This window comes from Cyprinodon tularosa, unplaced genomic scaffold, assembly GCF_016077235.1.
Source record: "Cyprinodon tularosa strain WSP-4 unplaced genomic scaffold, ASM1607723v1 ctg854, whole genome shotgun sequence".
NCBI lineage: Eukaryota > Metazoa > Chordata > Actinopteri > Cyprinodontiformes > Cyprinodontidae > Cyprinodon > Cyprinodon tularosa.
In genome coordinates this window covers 229,624-253,760 of record NW_024039623.1, presented here as the reverse complement: position 1 = coordinate 253,760, position 24,137 = coordinate 229,624, and the positions used below count along the sequence as shown (strand labels likewise).

At 37.0% G+C, this 24,137-nt stretch overlaps 1 protein-coding gene across 1 annotated transcript; it reads left to right on the top strand.

Annotated features, from left to right (window-relative positions):
* The first annotated feature begins 8,249 nt into the window (after positions 1–8,249).
* On the top strand, positions 8,250–19,987 carry LOC119775182 (metalloreductase STEAP4-like). Its single transcript, XM_038273069.1, has 9 exons — positions 8,250–8,526; positions 8,649–8,756; positions 9,627–9,697; positions 12,411–12,495; positions 15,112–15,390; positions 15,469–15,563; positions 15,700–15,853; positions 16,003–16,173; positions 19,454–19,987. The coding sequence occupies exons 1-9, from the start codon at positions 8,338–8,340 to the stop codon at positions 19,715–19,717; spliced, it is 1,416 nt and encodes a 471-aa protein (XP_038128997.1). The 5' UTR covers positions 8,250–8,337; the 3' UTR covers positions 19,718–19,987.
* Positions 19,988–24,137: the final 4,150 nt, after the last annotated feature.

The window sequence follows — 24,137 nt, the reverse complement described above, 5'->3', positions numbered from 1 at the left end:
CGTTTTCGCTAATAATTCGCAAACCTTCGGACTAATGAGAAAGTTTTATACAAGCACGCATCGCCCCATTGGTCTCTACGCGTGTGCCAACTTTGGGCCCGATCCGACGAATGGTGCGTGACTAGTTACGCGCCGAAGTTTTTGGTGGCGAGGAGAACTATAAGCTATAATAAAAATAATACGCGGAATAAATATGTGAGATAGTAGTAGGTGGGCCATGCCTTCGGCATGTGGCCCCCCTAATAATACGCGGAATAAATATGTGAGATAGTAGTAGGTGGGCCATGCCTTCGGCATGTGGCCCCCCTAATAAATATGTGCAATAGTAATAGGTGGGCCATGCCTTCGGCATGTGGCCCCCCTAATAATACGCGGAATAAATATGTGCAATAGTAATAGGTGGGCCATGCCTTCGGCATGTGGCCCCCCTAATAATACGCGGAATAAATATGTGCAATAGTAATAGGTGGGCCATGCCTTCGGCATGTGGCCCCCCTAATAATACGCGGAATAAATATGTGCAATAGTAATAGGTGGGCCATGCCTTCGGCATGTGGCCCCCCTAATAATACGCGGAATAAATATGTGCAATAGTAATAGGTGGGCCATGCCTTCGGCATGTGGCCCCCCTAATAATAATACGCGGAATAAATATGTGCAATAGTAATAGGTGGGCCATGCCTTCGGCATGTGGCCCCCCTAATAATACGCGGAATAAATATGTGCAATAGTAATAGGTGGGCCATGCCTTCGGCATGTGGCCCCCCTAATAATACGCGGAATAAATATGTGCAATAGTAGTAGGTGGGCCATGCCTTCGGCATGTGGCCCCCCTAATAATACGCGGAATAAATATGTGCAATAGTAATAGGTGGGCCATGCCTTCGGCATGTGGCCCCCCTAATAATAATAATATGCATTTTTCCCTTAAAACACTACATTGAAAAATGTAAGTGGTAATAATGGAGCCTAGGCGGAAGTTCAACAGAAGAAACTCATTGCTTTCCTACATCCACCTGCATCACAGCCAATCAGCTTTGAACCAGACCTCCACGAAAGCCACTCGGCATCCAAAGTTCATCTTAAAAGGCCTCCGATATGCACCTGTCTGCTCCTGTGCACAGGCAGCGGATGCGCTGTGTGACTTCTTTCAGAATACACTGTTTCAACCCACCTCCAGCCCCTCCTCCACCATCGTAGCTAGAGCTTCATCAGTGTTTCATTCCTCCCAAACTCTTACTGTGTTCCCTGTCTCATCTCAACTAGTCCGGCAGAAGACTGCCATGTTGAGCCTGGTTCTGCCAGAGGTTTCTTCCCAGCGGGGAGTTTTTCCTTTCCACTATTGCTTCATGCTTGCTCATCATGGACAGGTTCTCTCAACCTTTGTTATCCAACTGGACTTCCATCTTCCAGGTCCCTGAGTGAAGCTCTAGTATCAGCTCACGCAGTCCACTGGATCTCCCCATATAGCTCAGCATACCGTCTCGCTAACCAGCAGTCTACAGACTGACCAACTTCATCATTTCCACTCCACCACCAGTTTCAGGCCTTGTGGAGGAACAGCCCTATTCTTTGCTCCTGTTCATGCATATCTATCAAAGTTAAGCGCTATGTTTCCTGACGAGGTCTGAGTACCAAAGACAAAGTAATTGTATCAATAAATTTCTCCTAATTGTCTTTTCTCTTCGTTTGAGGCTTTCAGATTGAATTGCACTGATGGATGATTTTCTAATGCAAAAAGACTAGTCAGACATGGTGGGAAGATGGATAGATTAAATGCTTTCAAACCTTGACTTAAATGGGACTTAACACAAATTCATGTTGTTAGACTGTTAGAATAAAAAGTGACTTTTTGGATTTTCACCTGTAACCATTAAAAAAATCAATTGTTTGGTTTTACTCCACCTTTTTTCAGTGGCCTGATAGGTGCAACCTCAACTACATTAATTCAAATTTGAGGCTATAATATTAGCTAATGTGAAATTGAATTATGGAATACATGAGTTTTTTGGGGGGAGAGCGGTGTATAATTTCTGTCTAATATAAACTCAGGAAGAAATTTGTACATGAACCAATTAATTTCTCAGTATTTCCTAGATGAAACCTTTTATATCTGCAAGGAAAAATATACTTTAATCTTCTTAACACAGTTTTCAGTGTTTTTTATAATGAACATTCCCAATTTGTCTGTCTAGAAAGTCACTGATTGAATATTAATGGATTATTAATATGAATGTTTCAAGAATGCCTGATTATAATTGTCTTTGTTCTACAATGGGTAATTTCTTTTTTGTGCAGCATCTTTTTTTCTGCCTCAGTCTTTAATATCCCCTGTGTTTCCTTGTAATTCATGTAGAATCTTTCATTATATCATTTTCCCTCTGTCTGCTTTTTCACCAAGATCATAACCTGAGCACAGTCAGAACTTCTATCTACTGCTCATATGTAATGCAGTACCACAGTAGCAATCATTGAACAGAAATCCCTTAGAACTCATCTGTCCTGCAGGCCATTGCTTTGCCATTGTAGCAGCGTGAAACTATCCACTATATGCATGCTCTAACTGGAAGCAGTCTTGGCAACTGCACCTCATATCATTCTGAGTGTCTGCCTACTAAAAACAGCTGGAATCTCCTGAATAATTTCTTACAAAAACTATGCATGAGCGGCACATCCTTTCACTCTAACCTCCTGTGCATGCTGGCAGGGTGATAAAAGGAGTTGCAAATAAAAATTTTGAGAAATATTTTTTTTGTATGTATGCTTTATTTGTTCTTTATTAAATGCAGATGAAAAGAAACACAATTGTTAGAATTTAAATATTGCTTACCAAATAAATTCAAACAGAATTGTTTTCTGAAATTATTAAAATATACTATCCGCCTCAATGGAAAAATGTGACTGAGTTCATGAAGCCTTGGCGAAAATTAAACTGAATCAGTTACTCATCCAGTCAGTGGCTCATCCGTCTTTGAACCAACCCTATCAGCATTGGACCACACCTCCACAAAGTCCTATCAGCATTCTGAGTCCACTTTAAAAGATATTCAAAATCACAAAACAGCTGCTACTTAACCAAGTGTCTGCTCACTTTGGTTGCGATGTCTGACTTCAACTCGGATGACCTTGATTCAACCCTCCTCTGTCCCCTTCTCCAACTGTGCCACAAGCTCAAGCTGGCCATGTCTTCCTTGTCCCATCGATGATTCCTCTGGTCTTTACTGCATTCACGAGGCATCCCCAACCAGACCGCTATATTGAGCAGGGTTTTTCCAGAGATTTCTACCCAAGGGGAGGTTTTTCATTCCACTTTCACTTTGTGCTTGTTCATGATGAGGATTCATAGGAACCTGTGTCTTAATCCAGCTAGTTTCCATCTTCATTCTTTCCTTGCTCCGCCCCCAGCTCCTAGACTAGGAGGAAATACAACTTGTTCTCATTAATCGGCTAATACATATTTCAGTGCTGATGTTTCCAGCTGAGGTCTGAGCAACAAAGATTTAAATATTTTATCAGTAAAACTCTTCTAATTGCCCTATTTCTTTCTGTGAGTTTTTAAGGTTAAAATAATTTTAATGACAAAAAAATATTTTGATAAAGAGCAACTTTATGTAGAGCTAGAGATCCTCTCCAAAGTTTGGACATAATAGCAAATATAAATGTGTCTGTGGTTGACACTTAGACAATAAACAAACTGCACTATTGCAGAGTTTAATTTAGTTTTTAGATTTCATAAATCTCTTTTCTACCACAAATTATTCAAATATTTGTTAAATACTTTAGGGACTTAAACTTGGAATGCATGCTTTATTTCAATTAGACTAAAATTATGAATGTGATGAAAGAAAGCATCTCATGTCCACTCTTAAGTGGGGATGATATGTGTGTGCTATTGCCCGGTTTCTCAGCCAAAGGCTCTTGTTTCCTAGCCTGACGTAGTCCTACTCAATTCTAGTCAGAATATGAGTCTGATACTGCTCCATAGAGCTGTGATTATGGGGCGTGTTTTGAACGAACCAGGAAAAAAAATGCCTCTGCACTCAATTGGATAGACCTACAACCAATAAGAGCAACGGAGTAGGTGACGTATGTTAAGCGACGCATAGTTGTTGTCAACAAAAATCTAAGCGTGCAGTTGCACGCCTAGAATAAGAAGATGAGCCTTGATGGCATTTCTCTGTTCCTCTTTTAAAATTAATTTGCTGTCGATATCTTCTAGAACAGACCTAATAGCAGAATCTACTCACCTCAACTTTCCAGCGGCAGCCATTGTTGTTGTCACCCAAGCGCGCTTTGGTCACGTGGTTGATTACGTTACTGTTGATCATCTGTCCATCATCGTATAAAGCCCATCCTGACAATTTGATTGGGCCGCCAGATATTGTGCGAGCATTCTCGTGCTACTATTGAGCAATGCCAGACCGAACTTCCCGACCTCAAACGTTGTGGGCGGGACTAAGTTCGGAATGGCACCCAGGCTACTTGTTTCCATGTATGCAATTGATTTTGTATTTTTATCACAGTAAATACCAGCTTGTAGAAAATTCACTTCACTTTGGAATGCATGGTTACATTCAATATGTGTGTTTGTGAATATAGTGTTCATTTGAGCAAAATACCCCCATTTACCCCCAGATGACATAAATTCTTATGCAATATCTTTTTAAATATTCAGATACCTTAAAAATAAGAATTATGAATATTCAGCCATTTATCTTTTCAATTCAGTTGCAAAAACTGTTACTCTATAAGGCAACTAATCCTTATGATATAAAATCAGTAACCTATGAGATAAAAGAACTTAAGTAATTGGACTGTCCAATTGTTATTACAAAAACCTAAAAAAAAAAAAAATGGAAAAAAACTAAAACCATGTACACCTCTTCTAAAACAAGTGTAAGGGTCCAATGAGGCCTTAGTGCAATTGAGGAGATTGTTTGAGCTGGGACCCCCTTCTTTACTGGCCCTGCCACAACCACATTGCAGCCACCTCGGAACTGGCAACTCAAATGGAAAATATATTCATTTAAAATAAATCAAACAAACAAGAAATTGCAAAATGATTTAACCAAATGTTTGCACCCAAATCCCATGCTAAATCCCATAAGTAAAATAGTCAAATACAGTATAGTAAACCAAAGTGATGTATTTAAGTGTAGAGAATTTACAGACCATTTATTGTGCAGCTGCACTGGCCATCACAAAAAAATTGATTTGTTCTCTATGTTCATTCCATATCACTTTTGTGAGATTTTATGCAAAAGCTATGAAACACAGATTTCCAAGCTTTTTATCAATATTAAATTTTTTTGTCTAGCTCTGGACCTTTACTTGGCTGCCCATACAATAGTTTTATGGATTATAGGTGTAATTATGTTGAGAGGCTGCAATATTTTAAGTAGAAAACCTGAATAAGTACTAATATTTGCAATCTGTGTACAATATGTCAATGGTACAAAATAATGTTTTTCTCATAATGTTTCGCATAACAACAGTGGGTTGCAAGACACTGTAGTCCCTTGAAAAAGGGTCCAATATAATACAACATTTTATGAAAAATAAAAACAAATATTTCATATATAGACTATGTCAAGAGGTGGTCCTTATTTAGAATGTCAGGAAGTAAAGAGAGGATCTTTGGTGTCAGTGACAAAGCTGGGTGCTGGGATGGTGGAGGGCAGCCGAGAACTTAGTTGAAGTTGGCAGCACTAAGCTGGTAGCAGCTGCAGGTAGAAAGCAGCAGTAGTGCATGGCATGGAGATTGTAGCAGGATGCTTTGCAGCTTAGGCAGATAGTCCAAATGGGTAGGGAGTGCTTCATATACTTTACAGCATGTCAAAGATGATGTGTGGAACAACAGCACAGCTTGAGTTGACTGCCTGAACTAGGCAGTCCTCTTGCCACTTTTTCATAAAAGCAGGATTTGTGCAGAGCGGGCTAATAGTTCTCTTTATTATATCACCTAAGCTTTAGTTCTCTGCAGAGTTACACATTGTGTGTGTTTCTCTGATTACTACACTTCCTGTCCTTTCAGTCAGTTTAGACAGACAACCATGTCTGTGTGGTTTTACAGTTTCAAAAGTTCTTTATTTAGGGTAGACTTTAAAACTAATCTTTCATGTTCTTTGTAACCCTATTACCGGCTTCTCTGGTCAGGGATAAAATCATTACTTAACTCCACCAAGGAGGTTAAATGATTGTGTGTCTGTCTGTCTACAGGATAACTTGAAAATATTTACACCTATTGTAGACCTAGGTTTCTTTTAACCACTACTAAATGTCAACTATTTAAATTTAGAATTGATATAGGTAATTGTTGATCATTCTAACATTCATGAAGGCATCAAGGTATTAACAAGCTTTCTTTTTGAAAGAAATATAAGAAAGTGATTGGCAGCTGCTCCAGCCATAGCACAGTACCACAAGGTCAACCACATGTTTGAAATACACAGCAAGCCTCTGGTCTTCGGGCTTCTCTTAGCGCAGCTGCAAACAGAAAAAGAGACAGGAGCAGAGCTGGGTGTGGGGTTTAATTACCTCTGGTGTGACATAAGTGCTGCCAGTCATGCTGCGAACTATACTTACAATTTCTTTATTATTTTGGCACAACACCCTCCATTTTGCCTTATTGCACTACCCGTTGGTTAATTTCTAACGTGTATTCACAGAAAGATTTCTGACCGTAATTGAAGCAATTTTAGTGAAATATTAATACTTTATTAGAGCAATATATGTCAAGTAACAGTGCAGTTTCTTTGAGGACATTCACTAGTTTCACTTTTTAGTCTGTCCACTTTAAGTATTAATGCTTCACTGGTGGCTTAAACATTATTGGAAGAGCATTTTATTTTGTAGCCAAATTGAGTGCTTGTCAAGAACTATTTGACAAGAAGGGAAGACAGGCATCCTCAGCCAATCTGTACATCTTTTTACATTACCTAATATTAAGTATTAAATAGACAGAGAGCATGAGCTTGGATGACACTATTGCATCCACCTTTGGTTACATTTGTGGATATTCAGTATAGATCCTGAATGGAACAGCAATAGAAAGAAAAGTGCTGATGTGCCTGCAAAGCACAACTTAAATGTAGGTGGAACCTAGATAGATCAAGAAAGAGGAGATTTCCTTGAGGCAAAACAAGTAAATGAGTCGTTATAATGGAAGTACTATCAGGTACATTCTAATAGCGTTACATCTGAATGGATGCCTTAAAAGTTAAGCATTAAGGGATTTTTCATTTTGCTGCACAATCCCCCTGGGAAGACATTAATGCTTTAGTTATGGACCTAACTGTAAAACCTCCAGAGGTGCTCTGTTTATGTACCATAAATATTGGCGGTTATGTATTTGTATAGAGTGATTGCTGCTTTTATGGGGAGAGAGTATTTTTGTGCAAAACAGTCAGTACATTTGATGTGATATTGTGTGTCATTTCTACGGCCAGGTTGTCACCCTGCCTGGAGGGCCAGATCCCCAGGTGCAGCACAACACAGCTGAGACCTTGCTCATCTCTGATCTTTCTCACCCGTCTCGCACATAAACCCAACCAGAGCCTTACAAGCATATAGACGCACAAAATGAATTGCAACAACACACAAAACACCAACATATAAGCCAGACTTCATTTCTGCTCTGTTGAATCTGTTAGTGTCACACTCTGCAGATGCTTTAGCCACAGCGATGGGGACAGTGAATTTACACAAATTGTCTTCCTAGCCATTTGGCTGGAACAGCAGGTTTTGAAATGATAATGAATATGTGGGCCAGGATCTCCCACATGGCATCGTGTCTGGTGTGGAAACAGAAGAAATAAAAGATGGCATCCCTGGAAAGCAGAAAGCATAAAAAATGTTTCTCATGTGAAATATGAAAATCAGATTCTGGCACAACTAGACGAGTAAAGCAGTCTGTGATAGTCAGAGGTGATAAAAAAAATATATATGAATCTGGATGTCATACTTTTACTGATAGATGTAGTAGAGAGTTCTTTGGGCTTCTAATTTACAGCTCAGAGTTGTGCAGTTTTATAACATCAATAATGGCACTAACAATAATAATGTAAATATTAGTTCTAAAAGAAGAAGAAAGAAACAAACAATGTGCAAAAAGAAAGCTGGTGGAATGGATGATGTAATGCTGGCAAACTCACTACACGTGTACTTGGCTGTTGATTGTAGGAGTAATAAACACAAGCCCATTTCTCTTTAATCATGTAGAGAGAGGTCAAACAGAAGAAGGGGGAGAGGCAGAGTAAAGGTCAGACGCTGTAGCAGTATAACTACACAGCTTAGTTACATCCAAACATAATTGCTGTAAGAGACAAGTCAGAGGAGATGAAGGAGAACTGCAATTCACTGAATCTTCTGGAAATGGCAGCTGCCTCTGAGCCAGAGCTGCTGTGTATATTTGGGACTGGGGACCTGGGGCGCTCTCTGGGCTTCCGTCTGCTCCAGTCTGGCTACAAAGTTGTGTATGGCAGCAGAAGACCACACAGCTGCGGCCCTTTACCGCAGGGAGCTCAGGTACTACATATGACTTATCACTGAAGCTTGAGTGTGTCAAATAAAAACAGAACAAAAGCAAAAACATGTGTATGCTGTGTGTAGTGAATTATGTGTTGAAGAGATGAATATGTTTTTCACAGGTGATGACCCATGAAGAAGCAGCCAAATCTGCTGACCTGATCTTTATTTGTGTTCACCGTGAACATTATGAATTCTTGACATCAATAGATCTTTGTCTTCAAGGGAAGGTAATCATATGGGTTTTACTTTATTTGAATTTAATTCATGTTCCTCACAAATAAAAAAAAACACCAAATGTTATTTTTTGAAGAGCAAAATGTTATCCATCTTTAAAAAAAGAATGCATAAGAGATGAAACAGCAATATCTTTAGCACATCATGAAATATCTCAGCCAATTTTTATTCTAATTCTTGGTTTAGTAACTAAACAGTAACAACATGGCTAGTCAGCACTGATGATATCACACTGTTAATAATAAGTTTATTATGTGACCCCCCACCACATCTATTTAAACTTGGGATACAGAGTCTACAGCAGTATAACATTTACCTCAGCATATTGTCAAATTTTTGTTATTTTAGTTATTAGTTATTTTTTGGATGTATCAGAAAAAAATCAACTGATTATGAAATCCCACTGCTTTCATATATTTTGTGTTTTGTTATGTTAAAACAGATTATCTTCTTAATATAACGTTTTTTTTGTAATGTTATGAATATTTATACAGTTTTTGCTCTTTTCAACTATTCATAATATCTGATACTTTTCACTACTTTTTACTCTCTTATATGATTCCTATTCAGAACTTTGGCAAACTTCTATCTGAACTGCCATTTTAGTTAAACTTTAAAATCTGATGTAAATTGAATCTTTTTTTCTGTCTGTCTGTCTGTCTGTCTGTCTGTCTGTCTGTCTGTCTGTCTGTCTGTCTGTCTGTCTGTCTGTCTGTCTGTCTGTCTGTCTGCCTGTCTGTGTATATCGGAATTTTCCCATTGATGTTCTAGCATTTGAAACTATATAGTCCATAATAAAATAAACAAATCTATCAAATATTTTATTCATTCAATAATTATTTTGAATCCATTTTGCTTTAAAGGTTTTGGTGGATCTCAGTAACAACCTGAAAAAAGATATATACCCAGAGGCAAATGCTGTCTACTTGCAAAGGTAACGTATTCTAGTGCAAAAGAGTAATAAATAAATTTCAGGGTATGTCCATTGCTGTATGGCCTGCATGATATCTATTGTGTTGAGCTTGCATCTTCTCCATATGCATACACTTCTTATAACTGTAGAAAAACGTGTTTGTTTGGTTCAGCATAATAATGGGTGTATGGTTTATAAATCCTTGTGGTGAGGACCAGTTTACCTGCATGTACCCAAGCCTTTATCCAGAATTAGAAGGTGTGATAATTATTGTCTCTTGTCAACTCAGTATATGGTTTAATCAAACTCCTGTCAGCATTTCACCATTTTACTTCACCTTTTTATTTGTTTAACAGGGACATTCTAAAACTTTTAAGTAAATGTGTCAGTATTAGCTACTATGCTCATTTGTTGTTGCCTATGTACCTTTTAAAACTTCTTCATCAAATGATGAGGTCATCTCTTGTCCACAGCCCAGTTCACGTCAGCCCTCAGACATTGTTAAAATTAGTTGTGGATTCTAGCTTTTTAGAACTTTATTTTTCCTCCTATTGAGTAATTTTGTTCTAATTTGTGTATGCTTACATTTACTGATATGCTTAAAAAATATTGGACTAGTATAAATAATATATAAATACTTTTCATTTAACTCAATAAATACACCATAGGGCATGATGCTGCAAACGTCCCACTGTAGTCACAGTGTAATAATCATAGATGTTTTTGTGCCAAGACTACCTATAGAAGTTGCTAAGCAAGTGTGAAGTTTATTTTTACCCAATTATAATGTAACACATTATCCTACACAGCTTTGGCATCTTCTTTTTAGATGGTAAGACTTATGTATTGTATCTTTACTGACTGAATCCTGAAAATTATAATTAAAAGGTGTGCAGATTTATGCTAGAGGTAGAATGTTTCTTTTTACACTTAAAACCATAAGAGATTTTCTTAAGTGTTTTGTTATTGTTTTATGCAGGAAATAAGAAGGTCCCATTTTATGAGAGAAAGATTTTAAAGTTATTTGTCATAGTCTCAGTTTTTGCACAATCTTCCCTTTTTGCATGGTTGTATGCACTTTTTTAAAGCCTTGGCAAGTGATAGCTTGTATGAATTTTTGCTCTGTTATATTTCTTACATGGTTATGGGCATGCACTTTTCTGTAGATGATGGTAAAAACCCACATAACCCAGAAAATTAAATAAGACATTTTTTTGCATAAAAAAGTTGTTAGGTAGCAATAAAGAGAGCATATGCATATGATACATATCCCCTATGCAATTTTACTTATCACATAACTAAGTTTAGAGGGACCTAGTTGTAAAGTTTTTTTGTTTTTTCTTGCTTGTGGGAACTCCTTTCGTTGTCACCAAAGTTTGGTGTGAATCTAAAGGCTTCTTAGAAATATAGATTTAGAAAGAGTAGGTTCACATTTTTAGTCCTTTTTAATCCCAAAGTAACATTTTCTAATAAAGAGTAGGACAACCATTATAATAAAGCGTTAGAAACGAAATTTCTCCATATCAATTAACTTTTCTTGCCCTTTTCTACTAAATGAATGTGTGATTTAATTACAAACGAAACCTAATTGAACACGGTTACTCGATAAAGAAAAGATATTAACATCAATTTTTTAAAGTAAAAAATGTAAAACATCAACCAATAAAAAAGGCTGTTTTTGATTAAAGATTTTCTAGTTTCTGACTGGTCTGAGGAAAGCTAGCTTATGTGTAACTTTTTACTTCACTTAATTGTTTTTATTTCTCTTTATTTTCTTTGTTTATTGATTACATTTTTTATTTTATTTTTTGGGGGGGGGTTATGGTATTTGCATATAAAACAAGAACAAGCACAAGCAGCAATTATAACAAAAATCATGCTTCATCATTCTATGATGGTGAGTTAAAGTTTGACAATTTACTGTGTCCTGAAACCATGACGTTTCCAGTTATGTCCCTTAACAGTAGCCTGTGTTGTTGTTTTGTTTTTCTCAGCTCTTTGCTTTGTTTCTTTAATATTTCCCTTTATTCTGTGTTCAAATAATCTTATTTTAAACTAATTTGAAATTTTTTGTATGGTCCTTCTCAGCGTACTGCAAAGTTTTCCTTGATGTACATCTTCCTCAGAATTTGAAATCTTACAGTCTCTTGTTGATCTTACAGGCTTGCAATTTCTCATGATATTTTTTAGGTTTTGGAGACAGTTAATGTTTATTGTCTGAGCATACATACATTTGATTTTAATGATCTTATGCCAAATATAAATGCTTTAAATTGAACACTTTAAATTGTTTACCACACACTTTGGCCTTTACAAATTTTCCTGAAAACCTCGGAAATCACTTTTAATCTTGTCTTGGCATTCTCTCTTGGCTCAACAGCAAATGAAATGTGAGAAAATGCATCTTTGACCTTTGACCTAACCCTAACCTTGTAGTTGATTTTTAGCTATTTTAAGTGGAAAAAAATTATATGTCTGAATATGATTTAGCTGAAATTCTTTTTACTTTGCTAATTTTATCAAGACATATTTAGAAGGCATTTTTTCATGCTTTAATGTTTGCTTGTATTGCTTTTATAAATATAATGTATGATATTCTTAAATATAAATATATTCTGAGTGTTAAACAATGATCAGGCTTTCAGATGGGAGCCCAGTTTTTCAGGACTGCAATTATGTGTTTAAACAAATTGGATTTGCTATTGATTAAAAAGAAAAAAAATATTTTCTCCAGGTTGGTCCCAAAAGCTACTGTAGTGAAAGGTCTTAACACACTCTCTGCCTGGGCCCTGCAGAATGGATTGCTGGCAGGTAAACAGGTAAGAAGTAAATAATTTTTTTAGACATGTTTTTAGGAATGAGGCAAAGCAGCAGCAGGAAGCTGCCAGACATTAAGAAATACTTTAGCTGGGAGGAGAAAAGATACAGAGACAGAGCAGCTACAGGCAGGAGATTACCAATTCTATCTGTTTATGATGAGAAACACTTGACATCAAACCAGAAAACAATAACTGCTTTCATCGCTTGTTGTGTCTTAGGAAAATTGTCTTTTAGATTTGCAAATATAAGGAGATTACTTCTTCATACACCGCACCCAACTTGGAAATTGAATTCTTTTCATTTACCTTCCCGCTGATAACTGATTGTATCCACTTTCTGTCTGAGGGTTAAAGAAAATGAGGACATTGTACAAACAAACAAAAAAAGAAAACAAAAGAACCATAGCAAAAAAAAACACACCTTCCTGTATATTGTCAGAAAGTTGAAAGCTCATTGTTTATTGCAACCTTCATTTCAGTTTGTTTTGAGAGAAACACAAACACGCTGGAACCTCAGGAGACCAAACCTGAATCTGCCTCAAATAATCTTTAGCACAAACAGCTTATCATATGTGTACACCTAAGCACACACTCCTACAGAGGTTCAGCAAAACTAGCTCTTTGGAATCAGGTAAAGCATGCGAGTTGCGTCTCCAAATATCTTTCTTACTGCACAAGTGGCCACAGTATGCATGCACTCACATGCATGCTTGTAATGTGCACTATTCCCTGGCCAGCAATTTGATTAGATCCACAGCGGGGCTGTGGCGCTGTCACATTTACATTCAGATGGAGATTTAGTCTGTCGGCCGTCCCCTGCTGTTACTGGTGCAGTAATGTAGGCAGACATGGCTGGCTGCCCAGTCCACTTATACACACACCTGGGGAAAAGTGCTCCATCCCTACGACTCTCACACATGCCTGTCAAACTGCTCTTTCCAACACTCTCAATTTCTTACAAACAACTTAATCATCTATACTACAGCTTAGAGATAAAGATGATAACTGTCAGCATGGTGGGATCTAGAAATGGGATTAAATACTTAGAACAGGAGCAGACTTATTTTTACAGACTCAAATAATGCAGAGAAGTTTAGGCTCAAAACATGAGACCAAATATCTGAGGCTTTTACATTTTAGTTTTATAGTACTTGTGACTTAACCCCTTGTTTTTTTTTGTTTAAACAGTAGAAAAAAATCTTCTTAACTTATTAACAAAAGATGGCTTAGTCCTCAGACAGACTTTTAATAAAACCTGTGTTCTCAATTGAACTCTGAACACACCAGCTGACAATATCAGTGATACTCTTGGAGCATAATTGGCAAAGGAAAAGAATGTTGAAGGTGCCACAGAAAAAAGAAACAATTCTATTGTCAATTAGAGTTATTAAGATAGGAAAGGTAGGTCTGTTGAAGCATGATTCTATTTATCTTTAGTATTGACAAACAGTATATGGCAATTGAGAGCTTTTGCTGTATTTGCTCTGGTATTCCTTTGTTTATTGCATACTGCTATATATTTGATTTATGGGAGCAGAAACTATTATGTTAGGAAAATCAAACACTATGCAAGTTGCATAAGTGTTATTTCAGCTATTATATCCAAGGAAAACCTAAGAATAATACAAAATGAAAATGGGATGTAGAGCATATTTTTAAAGATTTGGCAAACCTGTTGTCTATTTTATGGAAATAGAAGTATGAATAAGATTTTTAGATACATTTTTTTCTTGTCAGTCAAAAAAAACTAGAGATAGAGAAGTTCTCCAACATAGAAAAGTTTGTATCAATTCATTTACAACAATAGTCAGCTGGGTAGCTCAAGTGGTATGTCATCTGACTTCCACACAGGGGGCCCTGGGTTGGTAACCACACCTGGGGGAATAAGCTGCCAGTGTGGGTCCTTAGTCAAGATCCGTCACGCTAATGACTATGTTGTAAGTCGCTTTGGATAAAAGAGACTTCTAGATATGTAAAAATAAACAATAAAGCCACAAATTCATTCATCACCATATAAACCTTATTACAACTTTTTGAAGTCTTTACATATCTGATTTATAAACTTATATTTGGGATACAAATATAAGTTTAAGAAAACATAAATAACTTGGGTACCAATACTGAACTATGAGGATCACAACAGGTATTTAATTATTATTCAATATGAAAAAAAATATATTTTCAATTTAACTTGTTTTCCAATTCTTTTCCACACCTAATGTTCTGCTTTAACGCTCTAATGCTACACTAACTTAAATCAAACATCCATTCTGCAAAAAAAAAGCCTTTTAACCTTAAATATAAAATGACCACATTACTTTCTTTTCTTTTGTTTTTATTTTATTTTATTTTTTTATTTTTCAGGGAAGCTTTTTTGTGATATTTGGTAAAATACAAATCTAGATTTTTTTTTGAAATTGTGTAGCTTTAGTAAATTAATCTAATCATATTTAGTCATCTTTTTTTCACAAATAAAAGACAATTAAGGGTACAAAACTGTGTTGAAAACTGTAAAAAAAAAATTGATTTTTCTTTATTTTTGGAAAAAAAGTCTTCTCAATATGTCTAAATATCTAAACTACAGCATATTTCTGAAGTTGTCTTAACTGTGTGCAGGTGTACCTGTGTGGAGAAAGTGAAGAAGCAAAGCAGGCAGTGGCACGGATGGCAACCAAACTGGGCCTTGCTGTTTTGGATAAAGGCTCTCTTTCAGCTGCTAGAGAGTTGGAAAACTTTCCCCTACAATTGTTTCCAGACTGGAGGCTCCCTTTGTCCATAGCTCTGGGCCTCACCGCCTTCTTTTTCTTCTACCTCCTCATTAGAGATGTCATCTATGCATATGTTGAAAAGAATAATGATATCTCATACCGAATAATGGTGTCCCTTACCAACAAGGTAGAGACTGGTCCCTAAAATATAGTATATTGCAATATGATACATTTTATTCTTAATGTTTATTATTATATGTTTCAGGTGTGTCCAATCGTGGCCCTCATTATGCTATCTCTATGTTACCTGCCTGGTGCTGTAGCTGCATTTTTTCAACTCTACAGAGGCACAAAATACCGGTCTGACCATCATACCACTGAGAAGAAAATTATGAAATATTATTAATTTGACAGACTGATACAATATATTTATTATTGTAGACATTAGATAATTAATTAAAGAGTATGTGACTTCGGTGTTGCTTTTTTTTCTCAGGCGTTTCCCTAACTGGCTTGACCGCTGGATGCTTTGCAGGAAGCAGATGGGTATTGTTGCACTCGGCTACGCTGTTCTACATGCCATCTATACATTCATCATTCCTATTCGCTACTCTGTCAGGCACAAACTTATCTCGGCAGTGGTGGATGAGGTACAGAAAGCTGATCCAACCTGTTACAACATTTTTACAGTCACATGAAAAAAGGACATACAGTAGCATAAAACTATCATTGATTGTATATACAAAAGAAATCACCACTTGGTCCTCTCTTTTTCCCTTTTTCTCATTTTTTTTTGTAGATGAAGAAAAATAAAACCACCCCTTTTGACTTTGATAATACGGAGGCGTGGGGCACAGACTCGTTCTTATCACTGGGAATCCTGGGATTTTTTCTTTTTGTCCTCTTAGGACTAACATCCCTGCCCTCTGTTGGAGGCTCTCTCAGCTGGAGAGAATTCAGCTTTATTCAGGTCAGAACTCTGTTGGAAATGTGTGTGATTCTGTGCTTCCACTTTCACAAGCATGAATATTATAATGTGAAGTAAATCAATCAGTAAAAGAAATCCTTAGGTACATTTGTAGTTGGTTATAGTTGGGCTTTCTAGCTTCTTTTACGATAGTCATTAAATGTTCCAAAAGCATTAGATGTAGACACCCGTCTCCCTAGAGCGGAGTTAGATAACTTCCTAACCCCTGCACACAGAGAGGACTGTCGTCTGGGATCTTAAATGTTAAGTTATTCATTAAATAGAATTATGATACCTGGTGTAATTTCCAGCAGGGACATTGTTAATACAGGTCACAGGCCTATTTATGTAAAGGTCAGGTCCAAAAGTAGACACTAAAAAAGACTAACAGAAAGACGCATAGGTCAAAATAATATGTGATCTAGTAAAAAGACCTGTATTTTAAAAAAATACCAATAATTTAGCAATGGAATTAAATTTGTCAAACTGACTTAAAACAAATGTCTACTGTTCATTATATGGACTATTTATTTGTGCACGTTAATCCAAATCTAAAATATTCATGTTTATGCTTTTAGAGCTTATTATAAGCTCATTATGTGGCTCTGAAGATTAGTAGCCTAATGCAAAAACTTTGAATGAAAGCAAATTATGCCAGTGATTAACAAAAATTGGGCCTTAAAGGTGGTGTTTTGCCAAATTTGCTACTGCCAAATTTCACAGGAGCAATCTATATTTTTATGGAGCTAAACCAGTGACATCTTGCATTTGACATTGTATAAAAGATTTGGCATTGTAGAATAGAACATTAAAAAAAAATAAGCAGTCTAAATTCAAAGCTATATTTTCTGTCCTTTGTAGCACTTAAGGTTTCCATCAGCAATAAAATATTACATTCAGCAAATTCTCCTGGGGAAAAAAAGCATTGAAATAGTTTATTCATTACATGAATGATTAGTAATGAAGATTCATTTAGCAAGAAATACAATCTACAAACTTTTGGAAAATCATAAAACATAGCAAATAAAGATGAATCTACAGCTCTACTTCCATTAATGTTTAAAGGCATGTAGATTGCTTGTAACAAACTTTTGTCATCAAATTAAGAAAGTGAAAGAAAAACATTTTTTGTTTTAATTAAGAGTATTTCAGATTACATTGGGGTTCAACTTATAAATGGACAAAATTTTTTGTCAAAATTTGACAGTCAAAATCCATGCCTTTTGTCATCAGCCAAGTGATGGAAAAAGTGAACTCAGGGGTCATTCACTGTATGAACACTAATTATGTATAGTTCAGGTATATGGCAGAATGCGAGAAAAAAGGGTTCATATGGTAGGATACTGCATTTACCCACTAAACCAAAGGGTTTAAGCAGTGACTATTGATGGCTCTGAAAACACTCAAAAGTTTGGAGGTATTTTACTTAAGACAAAGGCTGAATCTCAAACAGTCCCCACCCACTGACCTTTAACTATCAAGTGTCACTCGTAATGAGGTCACACTTACAGCTGTGGAAGTCGCCTGGATTGTGCATGGGGGATATAAACATGAATGGGAGGCCTCTTTCCTCCAATGGAAATGGAAAGCAGTGATTTCTTTTGGCAACACAGTGGCGGCGCATATGCCTGCCTGCAGCTCTGTGGTGCAGGTTAACTTAACATAACACAAAACATCTGCCATTTTCTTGAAAATAAATCTGTCCCGTCGAATAGATTTCAAAGAGGACCTTCCCTTTAGGGATTAATACAGTCTTTATTATTTTCCTCACTTGTGATTTTCTGTCAGTATGATGGAGTTGAAGCAAACCATTTTCATAATGGATCTGTCACTTCATCAGTAACATATCTCCTATCTTAGGATTTAGCAGCTTTCCTCCGCCACTAGTTCGTCATTACAGCTGCTGGCAAATCCTACCAAGCCTCCATTGATGCAGACTCGCTGTTTAATGGCTAAGCGGTCTACTCACCTTGCCCACTATGTGGTTTGGCCCTTAATGTGGCGGAGCCTGCGCAGGAGTCCACAAACACAGATTTTGTGCTTAGAGTTAGTTGGCCGGTTTAGAATTCAGCCAAAACACCAAAGGGAATGTTTTTGGTTTATTAGCAGGAAGAACTAAGAATGGATTTTATGGACATTATTTACCAGAGGTGCACCTCATGCCAACAAACAATTAATTCAATTTGGTAATGATACAGATCATGTGCAAGTTTCAGCTATAGGTGTAAGTCACAATTTAGGGCAACTTGGTGGAGGTCTGCACTCTCCGAGTGCTTTTCTAGTGAGGATGCTCTTAATATTACCTTGGTCAAGCATTTTAAAAGTTTTCTACTTTTTCCAAATTTCAGGCTTCAGACATAAAGATGTAAAATTGTAATGTTTTTAGAAAAATCAACAAGTAGGACACAATCATGAAGTATAACGATCAATTATGTATTGGATATTTTTAACTTTTTTAATAAATAAAAAACTGAATAAATGGGTGTGCAAAATTATTCAGCCCTCTTGGGTAAATACTTTTTTATGCCACCTTGTGGCAATAGGTCAAAAAGATCAAGAGGGCAGAGTACTTCTGCAAGGCACTGTATTTGTATCTAAATATATATTTAAAAAAAAACTTAACATGGACATACACAGGATTATATTGTTCTACTGTAGTCCAACTCACATTCTCATAATAACCAAAAATATGATCCAAGAACAGTATATAATTAAAACAAGCAACTTTAATTTAAGCCATATCAACATAACAATATAAATGCAATCAATTTGAATATTGTTGTTTTAGATATTGGCTAAAATTTATGGTGTTTTTCGCCAACATAGCGTATGTTGCATCCAGCATCTGTTACATCCTTGGTGAAGAGGATCCACACCTGACCTTCCCCCCATGCCTGTGACATGACAATCTATAGTGTAGTTTGGTAATTAGATTTCCCAGCTGGGAGGAATGAGCTGCCAGTATTAGTCCTTAGGCATATTTCTAATTTTCCTAAAACTCAGCTATAACTTTCAGCTTTCTTAAAAAATCAGGGCGCAACCTTTAGAAATTCTTAGCAAAATAACATACAATTATATGATTTAATCTAGCCCTGGGATAACCTGGAGAAAAGGAAAGAAAATGTATTTAGTTAGGCTGACAGTAGACTTTTAATACTCTTTAGACACTGGACCCCATCTTCATAACTTAAATGATAATTTTGATGTTTTTTATCCTTATTTTGGCATGTTATTAAAAAAAACCACATTCTCTGTAATGTTTTTCTATTTATTTTTTTTTCAGTCTAAACTGGGACATCTCACTTTGTTCATTTGTACGGCTCATGGCTACATCTATGGCTGGAAAAAATTTCTTAGCTCCTCAACTTATAAATGGTACACACCTCCAGGCTACATGCTCTGTCTGATTGTACCTTCTGTGGTTCTGGTGCTTAAGCTACTTCTTCTCCTTCCCTGCGTGGACCGAACCCTCACCCGAATTCGACAAGGCTGGGAGAGAAATAAGCCAAAGGAGAATCCTGGTGAAATAAAGGCCACAACACTTTGAATGTAGTTGTTAGAAGATACAGCCACTAAGAATTTCTTCTACCTTATTGAAATTAGCACAAAATAGTGTTTTTTTTTAATAAGCTACACACAGCTTTGATTGGATGATATTTGAATTGTGTGCAAGATTATCCATTTTTGTTTTCATGAAGAGGAAAAAATATAAGAATTGATTATTTTAAATATATTGCCCTCTATGCGTGATGAATTCTTTCTAGACAGGAGAGACAAAAATATTGGACATATTGAAAAATTCAGAATAATCAATTTTCTGATATGCAGTGGCGGAGCCAGAGGGGTGGCAGGGGTGGCATTTGCCACCCCCAACCGAGCCCTTGCCACCCCTACTGCCACCCCACTCGAAACGGTAATTTTTAAATATAATACTTATGAGATCGGCAAAGATTTGCCAGGAAAACCGTAATTTCCGACTGTCCCTGAAGGCAGTCCGACGTATCAGCAGCCTACATGCTGCTCACTGACGCTGTTCATTGGTTAAGCTGACATGTGGCTCCTGCTTGATCCAAAACACACCCGCAGCTTAGAGAACACCATTGAGGAGTTTTGCAGGTATTTACAACATTTCACCGCTCTGTGTTACCTTCCTAATGAGAGGCGTCACTTGTCATACATTTCTAAAAAGAAAAAAAAAATGGTTGTGCACCGCTCCGTAGTGCCTCGTTTATATTACTGCTGATAGATTGTGTTTTAAACAGATTCTTTTAACATATGTTTTAGTGCACATGCTGCCCTGTAATGTTTTATTCATTTGGCCAGGATATATCTCCCAGCTCTTGCTTGAAATGTGTGTGGTAAAAATATGTGAAAAAACATTGTTAAGTTTTATAGTGACTGAAATGTAAGTGGGCTATGTCATATGAAAGCTTTGAATTATAACCTAACTAGTTATATTAATTAATTTAATTAATCTATTTTTATTTTTTTTATTATTTTAGCTAGCTACAGAAAACTAAAAACTATAGTTTAAATGATAGTTAAAATAGTGTTGTTCCAAACACTCATGGAGTTTAAATACCAGGCTGTCTTATTTCATGTAGAGCCCAAATGAAGAGAAAAGGAAAGATCTCCCAGTTCTTCTTAAAGAGGCAAAAACCAGGGCCAGACCAGGACCAGACAGAGCCCTGCAGCAGTGACCAACCTGGAGAAGCCAGCCAGGAGACACCAGGCCCAAGTGTATCACCAGCAGGTTAGAGGCTGTGACAGAGAGTTATTAAGTAGTAAAATCCAATAAGCCCTAATTCTAAAGGTTACTGTAGCATGATGCTTTTTGCATTTTTTATTGTGTCTGTTTATGCATTTCACAATTAAGTTCCAGACAGAGATGAGGGTGATATAGATTCAGAGTCAGACTCTGGGGAGGAAGACAGTGAAGCAGAAGGAAATGGCACTGAACTCCCCCCATCCAGCACAACCTATTGCACACCAAAAGGACCAGTAGGTAGGCACACACTACCCATGTTATGCTACAGAAACTTAACTAATTACAACTTAACTTATTGAGATGTCTGCCCAAAAATACTCTTAAAATACTTAATATAATTACCTAATATTTATTCCAGACATCTCAAGAACTAAAGCGGAAGGTCCAGCTCAGCCATGTCTGTCAAAGTTCCCAAGAACTCAGCATGGAACAAGAACAAGGGCTTTCAACTGCTCTTGGTACAAAGACAATCCATGGCTTGAGTACTCTGTATCTCAAAATGCCAGTTACTGTTTTGCATGCAGGCATTTCTCCCTCCCTAGTTATACAGAATCATCCTTCACATCTGAAGCAGGTTTTTTCAACTGGAAAAAAGCCTTGTTTAAGGATGCTGGGTTTAAGGTTCCTTCAAAATCAGAGCAGCACATAAATGCAATGTATGCCTGGAATGAGTACAAAAGGGTAAATGAGTGTAACAGAACTATTCTTGATGCCTTAAATGAGGGTAGGAAACAGAAAGTTGAAGAAAATAAAAAATACATTAAAACAGTTGCGGAGGTGTTACTATTAACAGCTACTCAAAATATTGCACAAAGGGGTCACAGGGAGTCTGATGACTCTGACAATAAAGGCAATTTTTTTAGCCATTTTGAATGAAATTGCAAAGCATGACCCCTTTGTGCAGAAAAGGTTAGATGCACATGGCAATGCAAAGTATACTAGCCACCAAATCCAAAACGAGATTCTGCAGGGATTGGCTGAAATGGTTCAAAAAGAAATCATAGCTGAAGTTAAACAAAGCGAGGTGTTTAGTGTGTTGGCAGATGAGACTAGAGATTTACAAAAGAAAGAACAAATATTTTTAGTAGTTCGTTACTATTACAGTGGTGCCATACATGAAAGCTTCCTTCACTTTCAGTCGGCCGAAAGCTTGGATGCTGAGGGTCTGACCAAAATGATAGTGGGGTGTCTGGAGAAGCATGGTCTGGACTACAGAAACAACCTAGTAGGACAGGGTTATGACGGTGCCTCTGTGATGAGTTGGAAGCATTCAGGTGTTGCTGCACGCATTAAAAACGATGCCAAATTTGCATTTTATGTACACTGTAACGCACACTGTTTGAATCTCGTTCTTGTTGATGTGGTAAAGTCAGTGCCTGAAGCTGAAGACTTTTTTTCTCTTCTTCAGAATATTTATAAATTTGTAACTGGTTCTGCTGTTCACACCAAGTGGCTTGCTGTCCAAAAAGAGCTATATCCACAAGAGAAGCCTAGGGAGCTCCAGAGACTAATAGATGTTAGGTGGGCATGTAGATACCTGGCATGTCGCAATGTGAGAGACAGGCTTCCAGCGCTTTTAAGGCTTCTGCAAGATATTTCTCTTGAAAATAACAGTGGGGATAGAAAAGTGGAAGCAAAGGGTCTTTTGGCTCAGATTGATTTTCAGTTTATAGCACTTTTAGTTACTTTTTGTAAAGTGCTTGGGGATATCAAAATCCTGTCTGACATGCTTCAATCTAGCAATCTGGATTTATCAAAAGCCGTAGATTTAGTTGGTTCCCTGACAGACACATTGAAAAGCTACAGAAGTGAAGCTTGCTTTGGTGAACTACTGAGGGACACTCAAGAACTAGTAGAACGCTGCAAAATAAGCACCCTGCCACTCAGCAAGAGACAGCCTAAGGCCAGTTCCAGGTTTTTGGACTCTCTGGTAATGACTACTGTAGGACAGAGGCACAGTGACCAAAGTAATGAGGATTTTAACAGAGGTGTCTTTTATCAGATACTTGACTGTCTCACAGCTGAGCTTGAGAGGCGTTTTTCACAGAAGAATTGTGAGATAATGCTAGGGGTTCAGTCTCTGGTCCCAAAAAGCCCATTATTCTTGAAAGAGGAAACACTGTATGCTTTTGGACAGACATTTGAGTCAGATCTAGAAGATCTTAAACATGAGGTTCACCAAACCAGACGGCTTCTTCTGAGGAGAGAAAAAGGTGGGTTAGAGAGACCCTCTACTTTACTTGACTTTGTTGTGTTCCTGGAACCTTATAAAGAGGTTTTTCATGAGCTGTTTAGACTTTGTAAGATTTCAGTTGTTATCCCAGTCAGTACTGCATCCTGTGAGCGAAGTTTTTCTGCTCTAAAACTGATCAAAAACCACCTTAGAACAACTATGGCTGATGACAGGTTAAGTCATCTTGGCATTCTCAGTGTTGAGTCAAGAAGGGCACATGCCCTCAACATGGATGACTTTGTAAAACATTTTGCTTCTTCCCACCAAAATCGGAGAATTATGCTCTGTTGAATGTATCCTGGCTTTGAGTTTGTAGTATGTTGTTCCCATTCAAAACTTATTTGACCATAGCAGTGTTTCTTAAACCTTTATAAATACCACCAGGGTAATACTGGTCAGCTCTGGTGGTATTGTCTTGCAGTTTACTATTTGGAGCCAGTTTTATTTATTTATTTTTGAGAATTTGTTTTTGGTCATATTCTGGGCTCTGAGTTTACATTTCCATTTTCACTGTTCCATAGTGCTGTTTAATGTCTTGTTTGGTCATGGCAAATCTTTGTTAAATAAACCATTTTAACTTGAGCGTGTGTGAGAAAATATTTTTTTCCTTTCGTTCGTCATTTTTATATGGACCCCTCTGATAAAGCCTTGCTCACCCTTTGGCCACCCCTTGAAAAAAAGTCTAGCTCCGCCACTGCTGATATGTATCTGTATTAATCCTAATTTATGTTACCCAAGCTTTAAACTTTTATTGCTATTTTTTTGCAAATCGGAATTGCAGAATTTTACTAGAATATAGGTACTTTTTGTATCAATTACAGATGTGTTTCACTTTTGTTATATCTAATAATACCAATATTGATATAATGTATACCAACCATGATTAAAATGAATATAGTGCTAAGGCTGCAACTTGTATTAAATTTTGAGTGTATTATTTTGTCTCTCTGATGTATTTAGACTGAG

Coding starts and splice junctions, on each gene's coding strand:
- LOC119775182 (XM_038273069.1), top strand. CDS start 8,338: ATGAAGGAGAACTGCAATTCACTGAATCTTCTGGAAATGGCAGCTGCC. Junction 8,527..8,648: donor CTTTACCGCAGGGAGCTCAG/GTACTACATATG, acceptor TGTTTTTCACAG/GTGATGACCCATGAAGAAGC. Junction 15,854..16,002: donor TCTCGGCAGTGGTGGATGAG/GTACAGAAAGCT, acceptor TTTTTTTTGTAG/ATGAAGAAAAATAAAACCAC.